Source organism: Plectropomus leopardus, chromosome 13 (assembly GCF_026936395.1).
Source record: "Plectropomus leopardus strain MGB_pleo_1.0 chromosome 13, ASM2693639v1, whole genome shotgun sequence".
Taxonomy (NCBI): Eukaryota; Metazoa; Chordata; class Actinopteri; order Perciformes; family Serranidae; genus Plectropomus; species Plectropomus leopardus.
In genome coordinates, this window is record NC_142188.1 from 35,243,888 (window position 1) to 35,271,357 (window position 27,470).

At 39.9% G+C, this 27,470-nt stretch overlaps 1 protein-coding gene across 1 annotated transcript in view; it reads right to left on the reverse strand.

Annotated features, from left to right (window-relative positions):
* zswim8 (zinc finger, SWIM-type containing 8) overlaps positions 1-27,470 on the reverse strand; it is a 67,838-nt gene that overhangs the window by 13,277 nt on the left and 27,091 nt on the right. The window contains exons 10-14 of the mRNA XM_088086779.1: positions 10,488-10,777; positions 10,137-10,360; positions 2,005-2,502; positions 1,198-1,375; positions 932-1,105 (exon numbers count right to left, since the gene is read on the reverse strand). Coding sequence (XP_087942905.1) covers positions 932-1,105; positions 1,198-1,375; positions 2,005-2,502; positions 10,137-10,360; positions 10,488-10,777 — 1,364 coding nt within the window. The remainder of the gene's footprint in view (positions 1-931; positions 1,106-1,197; positions 1,376-2,004; positions 2,503-10,136; positions 10,361-10,487; positions 10,778-27,470) is intronic.

Genomic DNA, 27,470 nt, shown 5'->3' on the forward strand with positions numbered 1-27,470 from the left:
GTGTAAAATGTAAAGGAAAACAGAATGCAATGATTTGCAAATCTTTTTTGACCCATTGACAATTGACTGCAGTACAATGACAAGATATCGAATTGTAAAACTGTTTCGTGTCTATTCTTTTGTATACACTCAAAGTTGTGACAGGCGCAACAAAAGACTGGGAAAGTTGTGAAGCACTTAAAGAAGAACTGTTTGGAGCATTTCTCAGGTAAACAGGTTAATTATAATGACTGAGTATGAAAAGGGCATCCTTGAAAGGCTCAGCCATTCACAAGCTGGGACTATCACTTTGTGAAAAACTGTGTGAGCAAACAGTCCAACAGTTTGAAACATTTCTCAATTCCATCCATCCATCCATCCATCCATCCATCCATCGGGTCACGGGGGCAGCAGCCTAAGCAGGGAAGCCCAGACTTCCCTCTCCCCGGCCACTTCGTCCAGCTCTTCCTGGGGCCGAGGCGTTCCCAGGCCAATTAACAATAACAAAGAATTAGTGATTTCACTGTCTATAATACATAATATCATCAAAGGATTCAGAGATCTGGGGAATTCTCTACACATAAGGGGTAAGGCTGAAAAACTGAAAAGGTCATGACCTTTGACCCCTCAGGCAGCAGTGCATCAAAAGTCAACACGATTGTATAAAAGATATGACTACATTGGTAAGTTCAGACTCTACCATGCAAAGTGAAAGCCAAAATGAACAACATCCAGGAACATCGGCGACTTCTCTGGACCCAAGCTTATCTGAGATGGACTGAGAAAGTGGAAAGCAATTTAAAAAAGTAATTTTTTCAAATTGCTTTTAGAAATCAGGGACTTGGTGTCCTCTGGGCCAAAGAGGAAAAGAACCCTCTACATTGTTATCAGCTTAAAAATCCCACCTCCTTTGGATTTAGGGCTGTATAATTATTAAACACAGACTGCTCACCAACTCTGTAGGCAGAATGCAGGTAATGCAGGCCCTGCTGGCTGATTGGCTGGTTGTGCTGCTCATCCTCTGCTGGGAAAGGAGTGCTGGCCAATGAGCCTGGCTGGGCGGAAAGGGAGGGAAGGGATGCTCCCTGTATGGCCTGGATGGTTGGGCCGGAGTGGACACTGCCTACTGTAAAGCATGATAGGCACATGTGACTGTTAAAGCATAGACCAACACACACCCACCGCCCACAAAACAGACACACAGTGTGTAGTCCTGACCTGCTACAGTAGTGCTGAGAGGTAGGCCAGTATCAGCGTGGTAGGGATGGACGGCAATCTGAGTCATGGATGGGACGGGGACACCAGGGAATGTCACAGCTGTGGCTGCAATAGGTGGCTGGGGGCCAGTGGCAACAGAGAATGGGTACTGTGCACCAATGAAGGCTGGGTGCATTCCCTGAAGAAATACATACATACATACATACATACATACATACATACACACACACACACACACACACACACACACACACACACACACACACACAGAAAAAACAGCTCTAAAGATCGGTCTGAATATGTCTATAATGCATAGTTATTGACATATATAAGCCATCATGTATAGTGATTGACTTGTTATTGTTAGGCAAGTTTTGGAAATCTCAGAATCTATTTGGGTTTTTTGCTAATTTTTATGATTTCCAAACTTTTTGGCTTTTTCATCTTTTCTTTTTCAAGTACCTAATTTAAAAAATTGTTCATAGACAAAAAATGAATGGTCACATTAAAAAAAAATTACTGAATAAGTTATGTCTAAGTATTTTGTTGACTAATCATCCAATTGATTATAATCAAGAAAATAATCAGCAGATTAATTTAGAAGTGATGAGAATTTTTTTTTTTTGAGTTTGGCATTTCAAAAATTGTTCAAACATTTACTGCCTACACTGATTTATGTAGTTTTAAAGACAACAACAAATCTTTACTTTCAAACTGCAGCTGTGAACACCTTCTTACTGCATGTATTTCTTAAACAAAAGGAAATTCTACAGAAAGTCTGATGGTTGTATGAGGAAGAGTTCTGACCTGTGCATATGCAGCCCCAGCTACAGGGAAGACAGTGGGTCTGGGGACATGCTGCAGAGGGTGTCCCAGGTACTGGGGGGTGCAGACGGTGGGGAGATGGGCCTGGATGGTGGTGTAGGGGTGGAGGCCCTGGCTGTGGGGGTGAGTCATGGCCTGCCCGGGCATGGCATGGGACTGGTAGATGGTGGAGCCCACAGAGATGACAGGTACAACAGCTGCTGCAGTGACTGAGGCTGTGACTGTTGCCACCCCAGTAGACTCCATATTGGCGCCGGTGTCAAGGACAACACAGCTAGACTCCGGTGCCCTCCTTCCCGAGCCCCCGTTGGCCCCACAGCGCCCAGAGCTCTCCCGCTGTTGGCCTGTGCCCCCACCCACTGACTGCTCATACAGCCAGTACCACTGGTGAGCCACCTCAAATAGAACCTCAGGGTAAACACCTCCACCCTTGGCTGCTTCCTCAACTGCCATGCAGGCCTTCTCCAACATCACATTATCCTGGAGGGAGACAGGGACAGTCAGGGAGTTTAATACCTTTTTGTGAGCACAACAAGAGAAACAAATGGGCAACAGTGTTCAGCTGCAATTTGGATTTTGTCACTGCAATCAATAAAATTCTGAAATGAGAAAAAGATTAAGCTCATGAGATTCATTTCATTTTGTGGTGCCAGAACTAAATTCAGATATGACTTTCACACCACATACAGGGACAAAATATGAGCAAGCATACACAGATTCACCAGAATTCAGATTGTTTTTTTGTGACTGGCCTACAGCAAACTACATGAGCAGCCGAAAAAGTACTACAGACATATTTTTCAGACATGTCATTTTCAATCTCAATCGCCCCCTTGTGTCTGACTGCATTACAGGTTTTTCTCTGTCTTGCTTTGTTCTTGCTATGACGACGGAAGCGCATGCTGATGCAGCAGCCAGTAGCTCCTCAAATTCTTGATACTTTTGTGACATTTTCCTATTTTTTTCAACTGCATGGCCCCTTCTGGTGAAGCACGACTTTCCTACGATAGAGGAGCACTCATCGACATCAGGAAAGGTTGTGTAGTTCTTGGACTGAATGCAGCAGACCACGAGAGGATCTGAACAAACAGCATACACCAAGCTGCCAGTCAAACCAAAAAGGTAAAAACGAAACCAAAAGCACCAGACGCAGAGAGGGAGGGGAGCCGGTATCAAGGCAAAGCTGACCCGACTTAGACTGAGAGCTGTTGCTCTACCAAGCCTTCTTCTGGCTAATGAGCAGTTGCAGAAGAATAAAATTGATAAGATGCAATTGAGGCTCACTCAGCAACAGGAGATCAGAGACTGCTCTGCAGATATCTTTACAGAGACATGGTTAACCCCTAACATCCCAGATCAAGCTGTTGCACTAGATGGGCGGACTTTGTCAAGAGCAGACTGCTTTGAATAAAGACTCCGGGAGGAGAGGAGGAGGGCTTTGTGTTTATATAAATGATGCTTGGTGTTTTAAACGCAGTTAAAGTGAATGGAGTGTTCTTACCAGATGTTGAGTTTTATATATACATACCCCCAGAGCCCTTTAAGAGAGAGTCGCGTCATCTCTGTTTGCTCCCATGGACCATTTTTTCACAGCAATGGCGGAACGTGGAGCATCTCAATAGTTCCCGAAAGTAGCATTGATTGCAGCGGCGCAATGGAGTTACAGCAGAGAAGACCATTTGTGATGGGCTTTAACAGGATAAGACATCTAAAGAATCTTTTTTTGAAAATATCAGCATATTTTAACTGAATTAAGATGTGCATTAAAGCATGATACTGGATTAACTGCCGCTAAATATTAGTACATTAACAAAGCAATAACAGATATGCTAACAGAGTAAGATAACGTTAGTAAACTGTACTGTATATACTGAACACATATCATTAGCCGCTAACAGTCAATCAGTCATTTTCTGTAACCGCTTGTCCTCGTAAGGGTCGTGGGGGGCGGAAGGCGGGGTACACCCTGGACAGTTCGCCAGACCATTGCAGATTAGCTGCTAACAGCGTGTTAGAAAAGGCTTGTGTGATTTGTTTTACAGCTCAGCTTTGTTAAAGATAACATGGTGCTTGATAGCAGAGTGCTATTTTATGGTACATAAGTATTGATATGGATTAAGAGTGCATATTTGAGATTAATAAACAATATAAAAAAACATTACTGTAAATGGAAATGTAATTTAAGGGTGAATGTTTTTAGCTTTGTGATTTTGATTATTCCATTTGTCTTTATTATGTTTCAGCTCAGCTGATTTTCCATTGATGACAAAGGGAGGGAAGCTGAAAGACCTGAATGATATCACAGGGTAAGTCATTTAAAAAATGAAAAGTACTAGGCTTAATGGGGAATTATTCTGAATACTACTGTTACACTACTGTATTTTATTTTATTTTTTATTTTGTTATATGTATATATGTAATCTTCTTATTGTATATTGGTAACTTACAATAAGAGCACGGGGTGCTGAAGGAACTATTTCGAAGCGGGTTATAAAAACACAGAATGCTCTAGTTTAATACAGTTCATTAACGTATAAATCCCATAGAGGGCAATGTTACACAGCCTAATGAAGGCTCTCCTCTGGAGCGCAGATCTGACTAATTCATGCATTCACATGCAGTGGTTTACACTTTGCATTAAAATCACTCTCTTATATTCACGGTAGGATGACAGTATAGAACAATGAAGTAGCCTAGACCTTTTTAAACAAAGGAAAAAGCTTGGACACAGGGACAGGCAGGCTGACAAAGGATCAAACTCTGATAAATTATTAAAAAAGGACCAATATTTGTAGGCCTATCATATGAAATACTATAGACAAATGCTGAGGTTAGCACAGCAATAGTTAATTTCTAAGCGAGTAATTCACTATAATAACACAACTAACAGTTTCATAACTGAAGTTGGGGAAAAAACATGCCTCATCTCTCAAAGTGGTTTCCACAGAGGCCCATAAAGGTATGTCTAACCCTCTCTCCTGTCCTTTTCTCCCTCTCTCTTTCAGCAAAAGAGCTACACAGGATTCAATGGAGCCTGGAGACTCCCTGCACTAAGACAGCACCCTCATCCTGAAAATCATTCTTATTTTTATTAAACCATATACAAGGCCTGTCAATGGTGTGCTCTTTGTTTGGCCTTTCTCTACATGCCTGGATCGTCCCTGTGCAGCACAGCAAAACATGGTGGAGGACACCACAAGAGAAGTACATATACCAACTGCTTGATGTGCTATTTATGTTTCTTAGTTTATTAGATATTAATTAAATTAATTAATTGCAGTAAAAGTCGGTAAGAAAGACAAAGATAAAATAAATAAATGATATACACATGTGTATATATATATATATATAAGCAATAACCAGCAACCTGCTCCTTTGCCATGGTAAGTCTAAAATATGTCAGCATAACCATATATGTCATATCCACGTCACTCATATTTATACTATGTAATATACATTATATACATAAAAGTACTATATATGTATTTATTTATATATTTGTACTTTAATCATATTCAACCCTTATTTGGCACTCAGTTACTTTTTTTCTATTGCCTCTGACTCTTGAGCTGCTGAAATGTGTGAATCTCCTAATAATCTTCAAATATAAGGACGTTTTACTTTAAAAAAAACAATATAATAATGAAACTAAAGACAATGCGCTCTTTGTATATTGTAAATCAATGTGGTTATTGACTGCTATTTAGCGAAAATCTGAGTTTTGTCTCTTCGTATAATGCATTCAAATGGCACGCCAGACACTTCTGGGAACTATTCGAAGCCTCCATGAGTGCGTGACGCTCAAGCATTTTGAACCTCCGTTGTCATAACTCTGTTTATTCTAGTGCACTACATACCCCAAGATAGAAATTCAAAAAATGCAGGAAGGAATTGTATGATGCCATCAGCAGCAACATCACCAAGCAACCAGATGGAATCTTCATAGTAGCTGGTGATTTTAATCAAGCAGACCTCAAATCTGTCCTACCTAAATTCCACCAGCATGTCTAGATCCCCTTCAGAGGAATAAATATCCTGGACCACATGTATACAAATATTCTTGACAGCTACAAAGCCCTCGAATGCCCTCACTTTAGCCTGTCAGATCATATTGCTCTGCTCCTCCTGCCGACATACTGTCAGCTGATAAAAAGGCTCAAACCAACAGTTAAAACTATTAAAGTGTGGACAGATGAAGCCACAGCAACTCTACAGGACTGTTTTGAGCACAAGGATTAGCAAATGTTCAAAGATGCTCTCACTCAAGATATGAAGATCAATTCTTCTGTGACATCATATATCAGCATATGTGCTGATGACGTGGTGATCACAAAGACGGTGAGATCATTCCCCAATGAGAAAGCCTGGATGAATGGGGAGGTGAGGGTTCTTCTCAGAGCAAAAAAGCTGCCTTTCAGCCAGGGGACAAGGAGGCATACATTATCGCCAGAGCACGACTGAGAGCTGGCATCAAGGAGGCTAAGAGGAAACATCAGCAGAGACTGGAGAGGGACCTCTTCAGCAACAGCATTAAAGATATGTGGAAGGGTGATTCAAAATGTCATAGGCTACAAAAGCAGGAGCGCTCCCATGAAGCCACGCTGCCGGACGAGCTGAACACATTTTACGCTCGCTTTGACCTTCTCAGTAAGGACTCAGCTGTGAAGTTTCCGCCTACAGAGGACTGCCCCCTCTCAGTGACCCCAGCAGATGTGAGAAAACTCTTGCTGAGAGTGAATCTAAACAAGTCTGCAGGCCCCGGCAATATTCCTGGATGTTTACTAAAAATCCAACCCCTCCTGATAAAGTGCTTTGAGAAACTGGTTCACCAGCACATCAAAGACAACATCCCTGCCAACCAGGACCTTCACCAGTATGCTTTCAGAACCAACAGGTCCACAGAGGATGCCGAATCTACTGCTCCTCAGTCTTCCCTGACCTGTAGGATAAGAACAGCTACATTAGGATGGTGTGTGTTTACTTCAGCTCAGCAGTAAACACAATCTCTACCATGAAGCTGATCGGAAAACTTAACACTCTGGGCTTCAGTACAACACTCTGCAACTGGATACTGGACTTCCTCACATGCAGACCCCAGAGAATAAGGACTGGCAGTCTCACCTCCGCTACATTAGTGCTCAAAACCGGAGCCCCCCAGGGCTGTGTGCTCAGCCCCCTCCTGTTCACACTGTACACCCATGACTGCACTCCCAGACATCAGGAGAACTCTATTGTGAAGGATGCGGATGACACCACCATCATTGGCCGTCTTACAAACTACGATGAGAGTTTATACCGGGAGGAAATCAACAATTTTGCAGAGTGGTACACAGTGAACAATCTACTGCTCAACGTCAGTAAAACCAAGAAGCTGATTGTTGATTTTAGTAAGAAGGAGGCAAAGACACACCTCCCTGTCTACATCAGTGGAGCTGAGATGGAGCAGGTGAACAGCTGTAGGTTCTTTGGAATTACTGTCACTTAGAACCTATCTTGATCATCACACATCACCACCCAGATTAAAAAAACACAGAAGGGGTACCTGGTGGATCAGTGGATAGAGCGGGCGCCCCATGTATAGAGGCTGTGTCATCGCTGCAGCGGCCATGGGTTTGATTCGAGCCTCGGCCCTTTGCTGCTTGTCATCCCCTCTCTCTCTCCCCCTTTCACATTTGTGCTGTCCTATCAATTAAAGGCAAAAATGCCCCCCAAAATATCTTTAATAAAAAAAATATAAAGTAAAATAAAAAAAAAAACAGAAAAGGCTCTACTTCATATGGAAACTTAGGAAGGCTAAATTATAGAGCAAGATCCTGGTTAACTTCTACAAAGGAGCAATAGAAAGCTCATTGTACTTTCTGTTCCAGTCATTAATGGTAAGTGGCATAGGTCACTTCAAGATGTTAGAGCATACTGAGGTGGAGATGCCTATAGCGACCACTACTTAACGCTGCCACCATCAAGCTCACACTAAAGAAATTGGTCCAACAAGGTTAGCGACAGAAGATACTGGACATTGCTTAACTCCACTTTGTATTGGAACTCAGAAACTGCTTTAGCACACTAGATGCTTCCTCTAAAATCGAGGAAAACCCACCATTGACAATAAATGGAATACTATCAAGACCATATACTCTGAATCAGCACAAAAAGTCCTAGGCTTCAAGCAGAAAGGGGGCAACGAATGGATATCAGCTAACATCTGGCATCACGAACCGGCATGGTTAGCGCATGGCCCAGGACAGGAAGGCTCTACAGCGGGTGATTAAAACTGCCCAGAACATCACCGGTTCCCATCTACAGAGCATCATTGACCTCACAGAAGTGAAGCGTCTGCACAAAGCCCAAAGGATACTGAAAGACAGCAGCCACCCCAGCCACAGCCTGTTCACCCTGCGGCCATCTGTAAAAAGATACAGAAGTATCTGCTGCTGAACAACCAGACTACAGAGCAACTTGTTTCCCCAGGCCGTGAGATCCAACTCCTCCTTCAATGCCAAAAAGATGCAGCAGGATTTTGGATCAACTTTAATTTCATTTCTTCTTAAAACACATTTAAGAAAAATGAGTATAAATCTACATTGTACCTTGTACCTTGTCATAGTGCCCACCCCTCAATTTTAGTAAAGGGACATAGGCCAAACTAAAAACTCAAAGTACATGGTAATTCATTTTTCCACAAGACGGTTTCTGACACTGAAGGTAGTTCTCATAACCCTGATTGTTCAAGTGTTTGTTTTTATTATAAGTTTGGTTTTAATGACTTATTAAATTATACAAAAGGCGACTTATCTGTGGTGATTGGCAGCTGTGTGTGCCATTCCATACACTCGCATTCAATGGGGCTGCTTGCGACTGGTCAGATGGGTGTTTTGGAGGGGAACTCTGCCAATGCAGATATCGCAACTGTGCAGAATCCAGCTCTCAATGATGTCACCCTCACAAGATGACAATGCCCATATCTCAGATATTTTAACTTTACTAAAGCAGAGCAAATGTACGTAGGGGCGCACCGTCCATCTTTATATACGTACAGCCTAGGTTTGTGACCATTGCTTGAAACCAAAGCTGAAATTCAGTCTGAATCTTTTTGCATTTTATCCCTTTTCTTTCAAATAGAGATGTGCCATTTCCCCATGTTGATGCTAAGACCTACTGTTGGCCTGAGGGGGTGGGCCTTCCATGTGGTTGGCAGCTGCTGCTTATCAACAGCCATAGCATCTCCTCAGACACCACTTTCTTCACAGGCATGGGTTACTGTTACAGCCCCACGGACATGATCATTAACCTGTCTCTGCTCAACCTGCAGCCTCAAAGCCAGCATTAGATTCCATTTTGATTACGATAAGCACAGTCTTCAATTCCATTTTTTTCTTTTTTTTAAATTATTCTTATGATTCTCATTACTACTACTGTCCTCCATAGTTTAGTTTTATCAATTTTACTTTGGCTCTCTTTCCCCTGGTCACACCTCACTTATAGCAACATTTTGTTGTACAACTTCACACAGACTGCGACATCCACCCTGCAAGAAGGAGCGCTACCGCAGGTCATTCATCCCATCTGCAATAAGACTCTATAACATCAGCATCACTGGCTGAATAATTTGCACAACAAATTTTTGTAAATTCTATTCTCAAATCCATCTTTTGTGTACATACTTATTCTATTACTTACTTATTATTATGTGTACATACCTTATTTCCTCTATGTACATACTTATTTTATTACTTATTTATTGTTATTTGTTATTGTTATTTTCTTTGTTACATTTCACTTTTCTTTTTTCATGCTGCTGTAACATTTGAAATTTCCCCCAATGGGGGATCAATAAAGGAATATTCTATTCTTCTATTCTATTCTATACAGAAAAAAACAAAGCTTTGGGGTTTTTTTTGGCATTCATTAATTCTTTCATTCATTCACCCACCCAGTTAACTGGATTACTAAACAAATCAACAAAAAAAAAAATTTACATTGAAAATTACAACAAAAAAGCTGTAATCTTTTCATCTTGGGACCAAGCGCACAACAAACACATTGACAGGTTTTATCGATTATTCTAAAGGTCCTTAGGTAGGTCCTTCTAAACTATAAACATACTCCCAAAGTACCTGCTCTTTGCACTGCACCAGGGCTCTCTGGATTTCATTAGGATTGAGGGCATGAGCGTGAGGCAGACAGCTCAGGGCCAGCTCTGCTGCCGCCCGCACCATGTTGGGGTCTCTGGCCCGCGATGCTCGGTCAGCAAGGGATGCCACCTCTGGAGGGGTGAGGTGACCGTCCCAGCACTCTACCAAAATGTTGAGGGCAGCACTGCCGATCTCCATGGCCTGGCCTAAAGAAAAGAAAGAGTAAACAGAATGTGGGCAGGAAGGAAAGCAAAGAAAGAAGGGACGCTGTATTTGAAAATCTGGGTCTTCAAGTTTCTGTCGAACTCTTCTCTCACACACACTACCCCTCACCAGTGATCCAGGACACATGTGAGGAGTAGGTCCTGGACAGCCAGTTGGGTGAGACAAAGTTGTGTAGGCCAAGAGCATAGAGGCCAATCTCAAAGGCACAGAGGTGCAGGTTTCTGTGGGGCCCCTGGTGGCCCCCGCTGGCTGACGGCTGGGTGAAAATGGAGGTGGAGGAGTTTCCTCCAGCTTTGATCAGCACCGTTTTGGCCAGCTCAAAGTAAAAATGGGCTGCTGCCTCTGATGGCTGGTTGGGTACATGAGGGGCATGGCACTCTGGACGTCGCCCTTTGTACCTGAACACAGAGAAATATATGACATGTGAATTAAGATTAATTTTCAAAATGAAGAGACAAAAAATAGATTTGTTTTCAAGAAAAACTCTTACATTCCATAAATAACTAGAAATACCACCATGTGGTTGTATGCCTCTGAGCACCAGTCATGTTGCAAGACAATCTTTGGGCACCAAAGATTAGCATCACCAGTTTGGTATCTGTCCAAATGTCTCCCTTTCTGTTCCTGACTTAGCCTCCACCCTCACACTCAGCACTGGCTCCTGAAAAGGCTGCGTGCTAAGCCTGCTACTGTACTCTCTTCCTACATATGACTGTTCACCTATAATTGACACGACTGTGACTGGACTTATCTCGGGGGATGATGAGTTGGCTTACCAAGATGAGGTCCACAGACTGATGCTGTGGTGCTCTGCAAACAACCTGTCACTGAACACAAAGAAAACACAAGAACTTATCCTGGACTTCAGGATGTGCAAAGCTGACCCCCCCGTGTCTGGGAAATTGGTGGTGGCCTTCTACTGCTGTGCTATAGAGAGAATTTTAACATACTGTCTCATGGTGTGGTATGCAGGCTGCTCAGCAGCACAAAAAATCTTTGGATGCCCTCTGCCCTCACTCCAGGACATTGCTGATGCCAGCTACCACTCCAGAGCAAGAAACATTGTCAAAGACTCTTCTCAGCCCGGACACCACCTATTTGACCTTCTTCCCTCAGGTAGCTTATACAGGTCAATAAAATCACGAACCACTAAACTTAAGAACAGTTCCTTTCCAGTTCCTTTCCAAGGCCATCCACTCTCTCAACCAACACACATAATGACTCTGCAAGCCATTTACTGAGAATTGTGCAATACATGTCAATTTATTTATTTTACATATTTATATTCTATACTAATGCACTTTTCCCCTGCCCTTGTTTTATGACTGTTTTTTATGTGCATGTGTTTTCAGTGTGATTATATTATTTTTAAGCACTGCTGGGAGGGGCACACACAATTTCGATGTATTTTTGATGCAATGACAATAAAGGCATCTTATCTTATGACATTGAGTATTAACCAGAAAGGTGTTTTTGCAGAATATTATGATGTGACACTTGACCATTGACCAGTTGGATATAAAATCTCAGAACTTCATCACTATATCCTATTAGACGTTTGTGTGCAAATTTGAGTGTATGAATTCTTAAATTATGGCCAAAAACATGTTTTATGAGATTTGACCTTCCACCACCAGATTCTAATCAGTTCATCTTGAGTCCAAGTGGAGAAAACTCCCTTGAGGTCAACTTCAAAGATTGCGTTCATGAGATTGAAATTTTAAGTCATAGTGACCTTGACCGTTGAACACCAAATTCTAATCAGCTCACCGTCGAGTCCCAGTTAGGCTTGGTATACATTTTTTGATATTGGCTAAACCTCACAGAATTTTACCGGGTTATATGGAATATGGTGTGCGGCACTAACCCCCCTTCCCATCAACTCTGGTTTGGTCAAAATAATCCCTTAATTCACCGGTTTAGATGTGAAAATAAGATTTTGTCCCTTTGGTGTCTCTGCTACTGCAGGGACAACACGGGCTGTTGTTGACCTGCTGCTCACAGTCTTGTCTTGACCTCCAGTGGCACACGATGCACACTGCATTTAAAGCATCCTCATTAAAGCCTCTCCAGTATGAAATTAATAGAAAGATGAGGGTGCTGAGATGAGATGAGATGAGATGCTGAAAATAATTTATTAACTCTCTTAATTCTTCATCCTTTCCCCCCACCACAAATACCTTTACTAGAGTAACTGAATCCAGCAGGTCAGTTATTGATCACATAATTACAAATATTCGCAATACTTTTATTGAGGTATAGTATTTTCAGGTACTACAGACCGCTCTCCCCTTGCTAAAATGATTGATGATTCACATCCTAAATCAAAAATTAATCATAAATCATGGCTTACTTCTATAGTAAGCCATGATTTATGATTCATTTTTGAAATTAAAAATCTGTATATAAAAAGAACAAACTTTCTTTTGTGTTGTTGAGTGTTACTTGAACAGCCCAAGATAACATAAAAATAATCAGATACAAAATACAGAAATAAGTTTACATATGAAATACCAATGAGTATGCGAAGATTACACCGTGCTGATTGAAGCTTCTCAGGGTGATCAAAAGCAATCATGGAAAGTGCTTAACAAAGTCCTCACCTAAGGTCCTAAAACCACTGTGTTTCCTGGCACCAAAATCAAATGCCATGTCAGAAATGCCAGCAATGATCTTAACATTACTGATTCTTATATCGGATAATGTTAGCAATTTTATCTCCATCTACTAAAATGCTCATAGAAAATAAGCCAACCAAATGGTTCGTTCAGGCAATAACTTAAAGGCTTTTTTTAAAAAGTCAATTTTTTTGACTGATGGATATGAAGTCTCAAAAAAACCTATTATGGTGTCAGAAGCACAGCGCTCACTTGGTTTGGAAGCTATATGTATGGGAAGGATCAATTTGTGTGATGTAGAGGGTCACAAATCTCAAAGTAAATCCCTCAAATATTACATCCCCCAAGAACCCATTTTTGAGGCTGCTACTCAAGAAACTCCTCTAGCATTATTAGTGTTATTTGCTGTTGACACAAATTTATTCTTATCACACAAAAATCTAAATGATCTGCAAAAAAAGTGTTAATAAGGAACTGATTAAAGTAGATATACAGTTTGAATGCAGCAAGTTATCCCTAAATAAAAGCAAGACAAACTTCATTATTTTAAGTTCCAATAGAAATCAGTGTTGAAGATTTTGTATTGGAATACATGGTGAGGTTATTGAGAGTGAAGTCCACCAGATTCCTGGGGTTGCAAAATGTCAAATTGAAAAATTGACAAAGAAATTATCAGAACATATTGGCTTATTCTTCAAGTTGAGGCTCTTATTTTCACAAAGGCACTTTTAACCTTATACAAGTCTTTATTTGAGCCTCATATAAACTACTTTACCTTTCCTAGTTATCTTGTGACATTAAAGACTCTATAGAAGAAAGTAATTAGTGCCATGGTCCCTGTTAAATGCTCCTACTGGCCTTCTTTTTCATAGTTACAGTCTACTGGAGCTAACTGATTGTTGTATCTTTCACAATGCTTGCATAGTGTATAATGTTGTATTTATGCTCATCAACATAGGTGACCTCATTCCAATTGAGTTTTCAACTCATACATGAGACCAGAAAAAAAGCATCTTATAGGGGGAAAAACATGTCAACTTAAATGTACGAGCTTTAGTGTGGTTGGCAGGGGTTCACAAGTATGGAATGGGTTTGATAACAGCAAGAATGTTTACATGCACACAAAAAAGACAATCATTATCTGATTTAAGGAGTTATCTCACTATTCAAGTGGTCATGTAAACAGCATAATGCAATATGGTTTATCAGGAGAAAAGCCATTATCAGATTAGGAAAAATCCGATAAACACACGTTTGTCCAATAGTCTGTTTTATTCGGCGCATGTTTATTGTTAATCTGGTTTCTTTTTGTTGTTTGACATCTGCACATGTGTTGGCGAAAGCAGAAGTGTTGAACAATCATGTAATGCAGTGAACGACTTTGACTCTAGAATACAACTGAGTGTTTGACAACCAAGTTATACACTCACTGGCCACTTTATTAGGCACACCTGTCCAACTGCTCGTGAACGCAAATTTCTAATCAGCCAATCACATGGCAGCAACTCAATGCATTTAGGGCTGTAGACATGGTCAGGACGATCTGTTGCGGTTCAAACCGAGCATCAGAATGGGGAAGAAAGGTGATTTAAGTGACTTTGAACGTGGCATGGTTGTTGGTGCCAGATGGGCTGGTCTGAGTATTTCAGAAACTGCTGATCTGCTGGGATTTTCACGCACAACCATCTCTATGGTTTACAGAGAACGGTCCGAAAAAGAGAAAATATCCAATGAGTGGCAGTTCTGTGGGCGAAAATGCCTTGTTGATGCCAGAGGTCAGAGGAGAATGGCCAGACTGGTTTGAGCTGATAGAAAGGCAACAGTAACTCAAATAACCACTCGTTACAACCGAGATATGCAGAAGAGCATCTCTGAACGCACAACACGTCGAACCTTGAGGCAGATGGGCTACAGCAGCAGAAGACCACACCGGGTGCCACTCCTGTCAGCTAAGAACAGGAAACTGAGGCTACAATTCGCACAGGCTCACCAAAATTGGACAATAGAAGATTGGAAAAACGTTGCCTGGTCTAATGAGTCTTAATTTCTGCTGCGACATTCGGATGGTAGGGTCAGAATTTGGCGTCAACAACATGAAAGCAGGGATCCATCCTGCCTTGTATCAATGGTTCAGGCTGGTGGTGGTGGTGTAATGGTGTGGGGGATATTTTCTTGACACACTTTGGGCCCCTTAGTACCAATTGAGTATCGTTGCAATGCCACAGCCTACCTGAGTATTGTTGCTGACCATCCCCATCCCTTTATGACCACAGTGTACTCATCTTCTGATGGCTACTTCCAGCAGGATAACGCGCCATGTCATAAAGCTCGAATCATCTCAGACTGGTTTCTTGAACATGACAATGAGTTCACTGTACTCAAATGGCCTCCACAGTCACCAGATCTCAATCCAATAGAGCACCTTTGGGATGTGGTGGAACGGGAGATTCGCATCATGGATGTGCAGCCGACAAATCTGCAGCAACTGCATGATGCTATCATGTCAATATGGACCAAACTCTCTGAGGACTGTTTCCAGTACCTTGTTGAATCTATGCCACGAAGGATTAAGGCAGTTCTTAAGGCAAAAGGGGGTCCAACCCGGTGTGGCCGGTGAGTGTATGTGCTTCTGCGGCGTTTCATGAGCATGAAACGTGAGACAGACAGACAGACAAACAGAGCGGAGCTTCTCCTCAAAGCACCACAGACAAATATTCAGAGATGGAAAGTGACTTCTTTAGACTTCTACTTTGTATTAGTTTCAGGTTTACTCAGACTTTGGATGGAATTATTTAGAAAAATCAGGACGCATCGCTCCGTGTCTCATGCAGCTGCTTGTGCTGAGCTCTCAGTATTATTACCAGGGGCAGATGTAGTAATCTGGGGGCCTGGGGCCACAGGCACATTGCATTATTTTCACCCTTTCTCTAACTGGGAATGTTGTCATGTTGTTGGCAGCTATAGAAGAAGTAGGCCTACACCAAAAAAATATTTCCGAGTAAAATGATTAATAGCACACAGCAGAGGCTGAAGTCATATGCATCATATACTTATTAAGCTCAAACACACCATGGTCAAATGACACTGTGTCAGTGAACTATGAGGGTAAAAAACAAAAAACCAAACAAAACAAAAAAAAGCAATAAGCAAGATAATAAGTTATTAATGGTAATCAAGGTAAAATGTTCAATTAATTATGATACTGATTTTAGGTATAATTGCCTAGCCCTACTTCATGCTAAATGAAATGAAGGATTTGAACATCCTTCATATCCTGGTTGGGAGAAAGTATAGAAAAAGCTTCACAAATGCACCCCGAGACATCCTAAAATTCTCTTTCCATTCTGTATCAGAGAACTCCTTGAGCACCACACACTCCCACTAGTTCTTACTCCGAATGCACTCCAGCAAGCATGGGTTTTCCGTGCGAGGGGAGGAAGAACTACGCTGAGACCAAGAGCAGATGCTTAGTGTAGAAAAGCTTGTCGTCGTTTTCTACTCAAAGAGACAATGCGAAGAAAGCCTGCACCATTTAGCAAGAACAGCCCTGACCAGCTGCGAAAACAAGACAAGACGTTTTTTTAAAATAACAGGAAGTTTGGGTTTTACATCATGAACTTGGATAGAAATCCAACTAATTGAATCAATCATGTACACTAGGTTTTTCTGATTATCGCATGACTGAAGCGCTTGTAAACATGTCAAATCATATCATTACCATTACCTGATTATTCCCAGTAACCGGATTATTGTGGTCATGTAAAGATGCTCAAAAATGTCATTATTGTCATTATCTATTTTACAAAAGAGCTTTAGGCAGCAGTTATAACAAAAATATGTCAAAGCCTTATTGGCCGGGGACTTCTAAACCAGTTACTTTCAAAATCCATTTACATTGTACTGTTATGTCCACTTGCCATATGTCTCTATTTATGGTATCTTACCTATATAGTAGGCATGGTGCTTAAGACTGATGGAATAAATGTCTTGGGACCACTGAGATGCTAGCATTATAGGGTGAAGTTTTTAGGTGTTTGTATAGTCTAAAGAGTTTTGTAGCTGTAAATGTTACAGTATAATCTATGCACTGATCTGTGTCTGACAAGCTTTAGATAGCTTATTAGGGTGTCTGTTTTCATATCTTAATTATGTCTCATGAATTCTACTCGTATCTTTGAACTTTTTTGTGAGTAGGAATAAGTTCAACTGAAAAAAAACGAACTGCCTAAACATTTTTCCAACTACGCTTTACCTTATCTCTCATCAGCCTTTTTACATTTGGACTGTACTGTTTCCAGAGGTCTCGTGTTTGTTATCATAAGGCCGCTCTGTGTTTGACTTTTCTGTTGCACTCATGTTTATTATCTGTCTCCTTTGATTGGTAAAAAAAAAAAAAGTAACGCTATTATAATTTCCTCTCTCTTTAGATGTTACATATATAACTAATTTAACAATTTACTGAAAGTATAAGAGCAGCAGACATCTAAAGAGTTTTAAAACTATTTCCATCATATGACAACCAATTTATCACTTGTCAGATGACAAAATGGCCAAGATTTCCTGCAAACCAAGATCATTGAGGAATTAATTTTGTCTGGTGCAGCACATTGCTGAACAGCATTATATTATTACTATCTCTTTGGCTTTGATAAAAATAAATTTAATGTTTGTGCCTCAAAAGTCTCATTGTGAACTGTTGTGAGCTGTGCTTTTGACAGAGGTCTGTACTTCAAAGCCCTGAACATATTGTTTTACAAGCTTCTCTGAGCTTCCTCATGTGTAGTCACACATCCATAGTGTAATAAAAATGGTCTCTGTCCCCTGACCACTTAAATTATTTAAATCTAAAATAAACAAAAAGGGGAGTTGTACTTGAAAATCTAATAAAAACGAACATCTCTACTGTAAGAGAACATTATAACAGGAGAATTAAATGTGGACTTTTTAACATCAGATCTTTATCATCTAAAGTTCTTTTAGTTAATGATTTGATATTGAATAATCATATTGATTTCTTCTGTCTCCCCCTCCCCTGGACCTGGTTGTGTCCTGATGGCCTGAATGAACCCACTCCTCCCTGTCATATAAATACTCACATTCCGGTTTGATTCACATTTATTGATTAATATGATTTGATTCAATCTTAGTAATAGATCCTAGACCTAAATTAAATTATAATTCATTTGAGGGGTTTTTTCTTAGTCTCTCACACCCAACCTGGAAAACTTTACGGCCAATACTATTTGTTATAGTGTACTGCACTACCGCCCCATACTCTGAATTTCTATCTGAATTCTCAGAGTTGGGTTCAAGTTTAGTTTAAGTTATTATTGTAGGTGAATTAAATATTCATGCGGACATTAATAATGATAGCCTCAGAGTGTACATAAACCCACTCACTGTTTTAACCACATCCTAGATCTTGTTCTGGCATACAGCATCAAAATTTATGATTTAATAGTCTTCCCTGAGAATCCTGCTTTGTCTGATCATTATTTAATAACCTTTGATTTCTTATTACTTGATTACATGCCACTCAGCAAGTTACTATAATAGATGTCTGTCTGAAAGTGCTGCAGCTAAATTTAAGGAATTGATTCAATCAGCATTAACTGAGAATGCTTATACTAACTTAAGTCCCAAAGTGATTATCTTGTTGATAGTGCTGCTGGCTCACTGCAATTAAATCTTGATTCCACTGTACCTCTTAAGAAGAAAATAGTGAAACTAAGAAAATTAAAGCTGCAAGCAGCGTTGAAAGGGCCCTTGGAGTGAGATATCTCACATGGTGTAGTATTTCCAGCATCCAATAATTGGCACTGGAGGGCGCATGAATTACCAAGTCACTTTGGTGTACATCATTTGAATAGAATAGAACAGAATAGAATAGAATGCCTTTATTGTCATTGTACAACAAAATTACGAGTTCTTCGTCTGATCAGATGCAGTAGCATAAGAGGACATGCAAATTAAAAAAAGCACTTTTCACATATTTGAACAGCAGACACAGTCATTGATTAGCAGACACACTCAGACATAGATTAGTATAAATATTTGGAAGGGAGGCTGGCTTTGATGTAGTCAGCTATGAGCCTTTCAAAACACTTCATAACTGCAGATGTTAGTGCTATGGTTTTGTAGTAATTAAGGCAGCTGACTGGTGGCTTTTTTGGGTACAGGGATGATGGTGGCCGACTTCAGACAGGAAGAGATGGTAGCTCGTGCCAGGGACAGGTTGAATATCCTGGTGAGGATTCCAGAGAGCTGGTCAGTACAAGCTTTGAGTACTTTGCCAAGTACTCCATCAGGTCCTGCTGCTTTCCTGGGATTCACCTTGTTCAGCACCTGGCTCAGATGAAGTACTTCAAGTGATGAGATTATGCTGGTGGACTGTTTGGGGCCTCTTTGCCTCAAAGCGAGCAAAGAAACGGTTAAGCTCCTCTGCCAGGGAGGTGTCAGCACCAAACACTTGCCATGGGTTGTTGTGTGAGAGATGGTCCTCCACCTTCCTCTTGTAAATCTCTTTAGCAGCTTTGATGCCTCTCCTTAGGTCTGCCCTTGCCATGTTGTATTGTTCTCTGTCACCAGACCTGAAGGCCAAGTCCTGGGATCTCAGGAGGGCTTGTATGTCCCTTGACATCCAGGGTTTCTTGTTGGGGTAGACCCGGATGCGTTTGTCAACAGCGACAGAGTCAGTGCAGTTCTTGATGTAAGCTAGGACAGTCTCAGTGTGTTCCTCCAGATCTTGCTGATCAAATATGTCCCATGATGTGTGCAAAACAGTCTTGCAGTTGTGGGAGTGCTCCCACAGGCCAGGTTTTTATAGTTTTTATTTCTGGTTTTGTCTTGCGTCTGAGGGGTGTGTATGCAGGAAGAAGGAGCAGTGAGAGGTGGTCGGACAGGCCTAGGTTGTGGGGAAGGCGACTGGTCTGTATGCATTCTTCAGGTTGAAATAGACACGGTCCAGATTGTTCTTTCCTCTGGTGGAACATCGTACATATTGTACATTTTTGGGGAGCACAGTCTTTAAACATGCATGATTGAATTCCTCTGCTACAATGTGAGCTCCGTCGGGATGGAACTTCTGCTGTTAGTCAATGATGTCCTGCATGTGATCGAGAGCTAAGCTAGCGTTAGCATCTGGTGGAATGATTTGTAGACCAAACCATGTAAATATCATGTAAATCAAATGATAATTAGCTGTCAAGGCTTACTTCCTGTTGCCAGTAGGTGGCGCTATCACGACTAATGCATTTTTAATACAGATGTGTTCAGGGCAGGACCCCTATCAAACCTATGATGTTTCAGGCAGATCGGGTTTGGGGGGTGGGTACAAGAGGATTTTTTGTGCATCTGGGCATGAGACATAAGTGTACTGAATTTTGTAACTGTAGGCGAAATTGGCAATTGTGGCTACACGCTAGGGGGCGCTGCAAAGTCATTTTGCCACACCCATTTCCAACATCACCAAAATACAAAATTTTGGTGGCGTTGCCAGAGCAAACTATTACTCATCATTAATTGAGGAAAATAAAAACAATCCATTTCTTTTCAACACTGTAGCCAGGCTGACACAGAGTCACGTTTCTATAAGTGGATTTTATTTCCCTAGCCCTCAAGCGATGACTTTATGAGTTTCTTTGATGAGATAACTATAACTATTAGAGAAAAAAACCATCAACTCCTGCCCTCAACCTAAATGACCTCAAACAGAGGAAATTTAGATACGGCTGTAAGGCCTTGAATTCACTTTGACTGTTTTTTACCCAATCAACCTTCACCAACTAACAATTTCCTCATCCTAGCCAACAACTTGCCTGTTAGACCCCATCCTGACCAAGCTACTTAAGGAAGCTTTAGCCTTAGTTTACAATTCTTTATTAGCTATAATTAATGTCTCTATTAAGAGGCTATGCATCACAGTCCTTTAAAGTAGCTGTCATTAAACCTCTTCTAAAAAAGCCCACTCTCAGTCCAGAGGTTTTAGTAAACAATATACCAATATCTTATCACCCCTTTCTCTCTAAAATCCTTGAGAAAGTAGTTGCTAATCAACTGTGTGACTTAATTCACAATAATAGTTTAAGGATTTTCAGTCAAGATTTTGAGTGCATCACAGCACAGAGACAGCACTGATTAAAAATACTAATGACTTATTGATCAGGAGGACTTGTAGCCGTGCTAATTTTATTAGATCTCAGTGCTGCATTTGACAAAATCGACCATCAAATCTTACTACAAACACTGGAACATTTAATTGGCCTTAATGGATCGGCACTGAGCTCGTTTAAATCATACTTATCAGATCGTTCTCAGTTTGTTTATATTAATGATCAATCCCCCTTGTATACTAAATTCTTTTTCGTAGTGCTGCAAGGTTCTGTGCTTGGACCAATCCTTTTCACTTTATCTATGCTTCCCCTAGGCAACATTATTAAACATCACTCCGTAATTTCCAATTTAATGCGGATGATACACAACTATACTTATTGATGAAGCCAGATGAAACTGATCAGTTATCTAGACTACAAGTGTGTGTTAAGAACATAAAAGTCTCGATGAGCCACAATTTCCTGATGTTAAATTCAGACAAAACCGAAGTTATTGTACTTGGATCCAAACACCTCAGAAACTCTTTTTCTAAGGATATATATTTTTTTAGATGGCTTTGCCTTGGTCTCCAGCACAACTGTAAGGAACCTCAGAATTATATTTGATCACAATTTATCTTTTGCCTCTCATATATAACAAACTGCATTCTTTCACTTACATAATTTTGCAGAAATTAAGCATATCCTGTCTCAAACAGATGCAGAAAAAACTGTGCATGCATTTGTTCCTTCTAGGCTGGATCATTGTAATTCTTTATTATCACATTGCTCCAACAAGTCTATAAAGACTCTCCAACTGGTCCAGAATGGACCATGTTGACTCAGCATTTGATTCTTGTGTGTAATGTAGCTACTAGGATCGTCAGGGACAACCGTTGCTTCTCCAGGGCTGCTATCTTCAATGTCTGTTACCTTGTCTTTGTATTTTTTCTTTTGTATTTTTTCTATGTCCTTTTTTATGCCTGCAAAACCAATTACCCTTTGGGGACAGATAAAGTTAAGGTTGAAGTTGAGAATGCTGTGGCATTTGTACTAACAGCAACAAGGGAAAGGGATCATAATTCTCTTGTATTAGCTTATTTGCACTGGCTCCCCGTAAAATCCAGAACTGAATTTAAAATCTGCTCCTTACTTACGTACATAGCTCTGAATGGTCAGGCTCCGTCATGTCTTTTAGAGCTCATAGTTCCCTATCATCCTTCAAGAGCACTGTGCTGAAAATGCAGGGTTACTTCTGGTTTCTCAAGTCTCCAAAAGTAGGATGGGAGCCATAGCCTTCAGCTATCACGCTCCTCTTTTGTAGAACCCTCTTCCAGTTTCAGTCCGGGAGGCAGACAGTCTACACATTTAAGAGTAGACTTAACACTTTCCTCTCCAACAGAGCTTATAGTTAGGGCTGGTTCAGGCTTGCCATGGACCAGCCCCTAATTAGGCTGACATAGGTCTAGTCTGCCGGCAGACCTCCTATGATACACTGAGCTCCTCTCTCCTTCTCTTTCTCTCTCTTCATCTGCAAACACTCACTTCCTATTACTGCATGTCACTAACTCAGCTTCTTCTCTGGAGGGTTTGTGCTCCCTTGTTTCGCAGATTTCTCGGATCATGGCTACGCCTGATCATGGTCATGGATGTGCTGATGCTGTGGTCCTGTCTGTGGCTGTACCTGTGTCTGAGTCTATTCAATGCCAAATTCTACTAACAATAATATATATTTCTATTACTATTGTTGTTTTGTCATTGTTAACATTATCGCTGCTGGGCATCTCTCCCCCTCTCTTTCTCTTTTTCTCTTTTCCTCTCTCTCCTATTTATCATTTTGTCATCATTTTGTTATCCTCCATGTGCGATTGGTGTACATATTTGTTTGTACATATTTATTATACATATATTTTTCGAGACTGTTGAGTTGTTGGCACCTTGTAACTTTATGTTACTATTTTTATATTTGTAATTATTTTTTACTATTGTATTGTTCTTTTGCTGCTTATCCTGTACCTCATAGCTGCTGTAACACTGCAAATTTCCCCACTGTGGGACTAATAAAAGACTATCTTATCTACTGTAATTTAATTTATTTTACAACATCTAATGCATGTCTGTCCATCCTGGTAGAAGGATCCCTTCTCAGCCACTCATCCTGAGGTTTCTACCACATCCCCCTGATATAGGGTTTTTTGGGGGGAGTTTTTCCATAGTGGATGTGAGGGTCCAGAGGGATGTCATATGCTGTAAAGCCCTCTGAGGTAAATTGTGATTTGTGATTATGGGCTTTCTAAATAAAATTGACTTGACTTGACTGTTCACATTTGGTCTAAATCAGCATTCGGGAACAGTTTAATTACAGGTCAGTTTGGTAATTTTGCTTAAGTCAGGCTTCAAGCAATGAACATCACTTTTAATGAGGTGGATTTATAGTTGTATGTTATGGCGTCATGATGTGGCCACATGGTTTTGCCATGGCTGATGTGCACCTCCTTAAAAAAAACTACCTACACATTGGGGGTACAGTAGCTACAGATAAAACTCTTTGACACCACAAGAGTTGAGCTGTGAATAATCAGATTTCACTACTTAATTTTCTAATGGAGAAGCCTTAACCTTAATTTAATTTCTTCTTAAACCACATTGACAAAATGACAAATAAATCTACCTTGTACCTTGTTGAGAGTAGAGAAAACATTATGGAAGTTAAGGATGGGCTCTGTAATATTTTCTTTTTCAGCAACACACATCTAGCAAATACATTTTCATCACATGCCTTCTTCTCATTGCGAACCCAGGTCTTTGTAACAGTGAATGTAGGTAGGTAATGAGAAGGAGAGAAATGTGGAAGTTACCTGAATGTGACTTCAGTTCTAAAAGTAGGTTCGTAGTTCACCATCGCCCGGTATCACAAAGTTAATAACAGAATCTTAACACAGTTACTGCAGGGTATAGGATTTAAAATAAGGACATGGCCTGATCATGTAGTATGGCACATCTGTCTATTGTTGTAGTTAAGGCTGTACCTGACTCAGAATTTTGCAATTTGAATCAGATTTGGCTGTTCTATACGAACATTCGATGATCAGTTTTTTTATTTTTTAGATATATAAAATTAGAATAGGCTAAGAGGGACATTCAGTGTGACAATGGCATTCACTTATTATTCACATATTAAACAAGCTAACAGTGCTAATGATGGGTCGTAAGTGCACAAAAATACGTTTTGCCAACACTAGATATCAAACAATAGCCACAGTATCTGATTAAGTTTCTGTGTGATGTAAATTCACCATTTCTAAGCAGAAGAGAGAAGATATTGCCTTACAATAAGGAGTCTCTCTTTGTCCTAGTGCCGCTGCATCACATCAACTCCAGCTTGTATAAAAAAACTATCATAAAACTCAAGGGCACTCACTCCACAGCAAAAAAAACAAAAAACAAAAACGAAACAAAAAAGAACTAGTGCAAAATTTGAATTTGATTAACAATTGCTTGGTTGGCTACAAATGATATATAAAACATCTATCACAAGAACAGGAGTAACCAGTACCCTATAGTAGAAAAAAATAGAAGAGAATATTTAGTATCTTTTGATTATTCAAAATATACAAGGAGTAGAGATTGGAGATGAATAACACAAAATGGCAATGCATGGAAATTATATAATTCTCTACTAAACAAATGGAACCCAGTCAGTTATGGAAATAATGGATAAAATCAAGCAAAACTTTGGTTTATCTTGGTATAACTTCAATACAAGAAATCATTAAACAAACTCATATTTTCCAAAAGAACTGATATAACTGGTGGTAAGAGAGATAACATTTGTATAAGCACAATAAGAGCGTAGGTAAAACTTCTAAAAACTATTTCAAAAAGATTGGGTTTATTTGAATCGCAAAATACCAAAATTTACAATCAAGTTTGATAGATGACACATTCAAAATATGGGCCAACATAGAATTGACCAGATTTAGCCAGGTGATCACAAATAAGGGGGTGAAAACCCATGGGAATATTGAAAAAATATTTAAACTTCCACATGCTCACTTTTATAAATACCTACAAGCAAGAAGCCATCTGATAATATATATAGCCAACACAAATAATAAATTAATCTCTGAATGTTTTAGGACAAATATATAGAATTATTTAAGGCAATAAACAGGAGGAGAAATGTTAAGTAATGATTAATGACATCTGAAACATGTCATGTTCAGCTTTTGTGCCTAAAGTCTGTTTGGAAACAGCAGGGACATATAAATGAACTGCAATAAACTTGATCATGTGTGCTTTTAATACCTTCTGTTAAACAACATGTCCATCTGACATTTTATAATGCCTAGTCTCACCAAGGAAGTCATTTTGGTGAAAGTAGTGCAAAAGTAGTGCAATGCATTACTCTACATCGATAGTAATACTGTAATATAACTTATTACTTTCAAATAAGGGTAACAAAAAGTTATATATTACATTTTAAAAGTAACTTGCTCAACACTGATAAATAAATTACTACAGAAAACAGTGTTGGTAGTGCTGTGTGGCAGTCAGATAAAGCTGTTCACACAATCCTGTCCCATCCATCATCTGAGGACTTGCATTGTTTGTAAGACGATCTGCAAACTGGCAGTGTATGGATGTTTAATTATTGACTTCAGAAGGAAGGAGGAGGTCTCCCCAGTGGTAATTAAGGGCCAGCAGGTAGAAACTGTCCAGTCGTACAAATATCTTGGTGTCTACCTGCACAATAAATTAACCTGGAGTATGAACACTGCTGTTGTACTCAAGAAGGTTAAGTCAAGGTTATTCTTTTTGAAGGAAGCTTACATTCTTTGACATGTCTTTTATCAGAGAATCTTAGCTCGTGTCCTAATGGCAACTTCACTACAGTTGATAAAAACATGATCAATAAGATAATCAGAAAGGCTGGCTTGGTTATTGGCCTTACTCCAGACTCACATGAAACCATTGTAGCAAGCGAAAAGGGGTTACACTAAAAACAGTTGTGTGTATTGAAAGCCATCCATTACACTGTGTATTGTTAATGGACTCAGAAGCTAGGCAATTCAGGATGCCTTAGTGTTCTTCTGAAGGTCTTTTCTTCTAGAAGCTGTTGAATTTTTTAATGAATACTTTTAGATGTAGTCTCAGCTGAAGATGAAGTCTCAAATAGCTTTTTATTGGTGTTATTTGTGTGTTTTACATTTGTTTTTGTACATAGTGTGTTGCCTGTGCGAGTTGTTCCTGGTGGAAACTCAGGAACAACACAAGTTTTATTCATCCCCCATTGGGGATGAATAAAACTTTCTAATCTAATCTAATCAAATCTAATCTAAATTTAGTTTAACAATTTATATTGTGTGGTTTCAGCTAACATGCCTAAATCAATATCTTAAGTTATTTAACACTAACCTGTTCGCGCACCTTTGATTAGTATTATATTTCATATTAGTTGTATAATAACTATTACTTCATATTTGTCATATCAACTGTCATTTTACATTTGTAAGTATGTATAGTAGAGTTGTGTCTACTTGTGTGTTAGTTTTACAAAAAATAAGTATTCAAGTAACTTCATAAACGGAATCCCAATACTCCTGGATTTATCTGAGTACATATGTAAAGCTGACTGGTTAACTGGACACAAGGAGCTCTAGTGAGTGCAATCCGATGTAGTTGTCAAATTGCATCAACTTTGATTTTTTTAAAAAGGTCATTGTTCTAATGCTAAGCAATCTAACCAACTAGAGGGTTGGAAACAAACAAAAAAAATGCTCTTAGAGGCTGTGCCATCAGTGTGTGATTGTGTATGAAATGAATGTATAAAAAAAAGTAGCAGGTCGAACCTTGTTCGGTAGCCTCAGCCACAAGTGTATGAATGTATGTGTGAATCACTGAATATAACAAGTTGTGAGAAAGCACTTTGGGTGGTCGAACAACTAGAAAAGTGCTGTAAAAATGTAGGTCCATTTACCATTTATGTGCAGTCCACGTTTATATATTACATTGTTGTGTGAGTAACGTAGCTCCTTTGGGATATAGTTTAGTACAGTGGAGTAAGTGCATGGTTGAGAGAGAGAGAGAGAGAGAGAGAGAGAGAGAGAGAGAGAGAGAGAGAGAGAGAGAAACTATGGATGTGCTCAGAGCACACAGATGCTCAGGTGTGTTGGTGTTGGCAATTGAAGCAGAGAGGAAACTGGCAGTAGAACTGTCGAGTAGTTTTAAATGTATGTAGGTTTTAACTTAATTTTTTTTAATACTTAATACGGGGTAAGTCATCATGGTTACATTTGATGTTTACAAGGTCAGAATGTTCTACTGTGACTGCAAGATTTTACAATTCAATAGCTCAACAAAGACATGTTATTCATATCAAT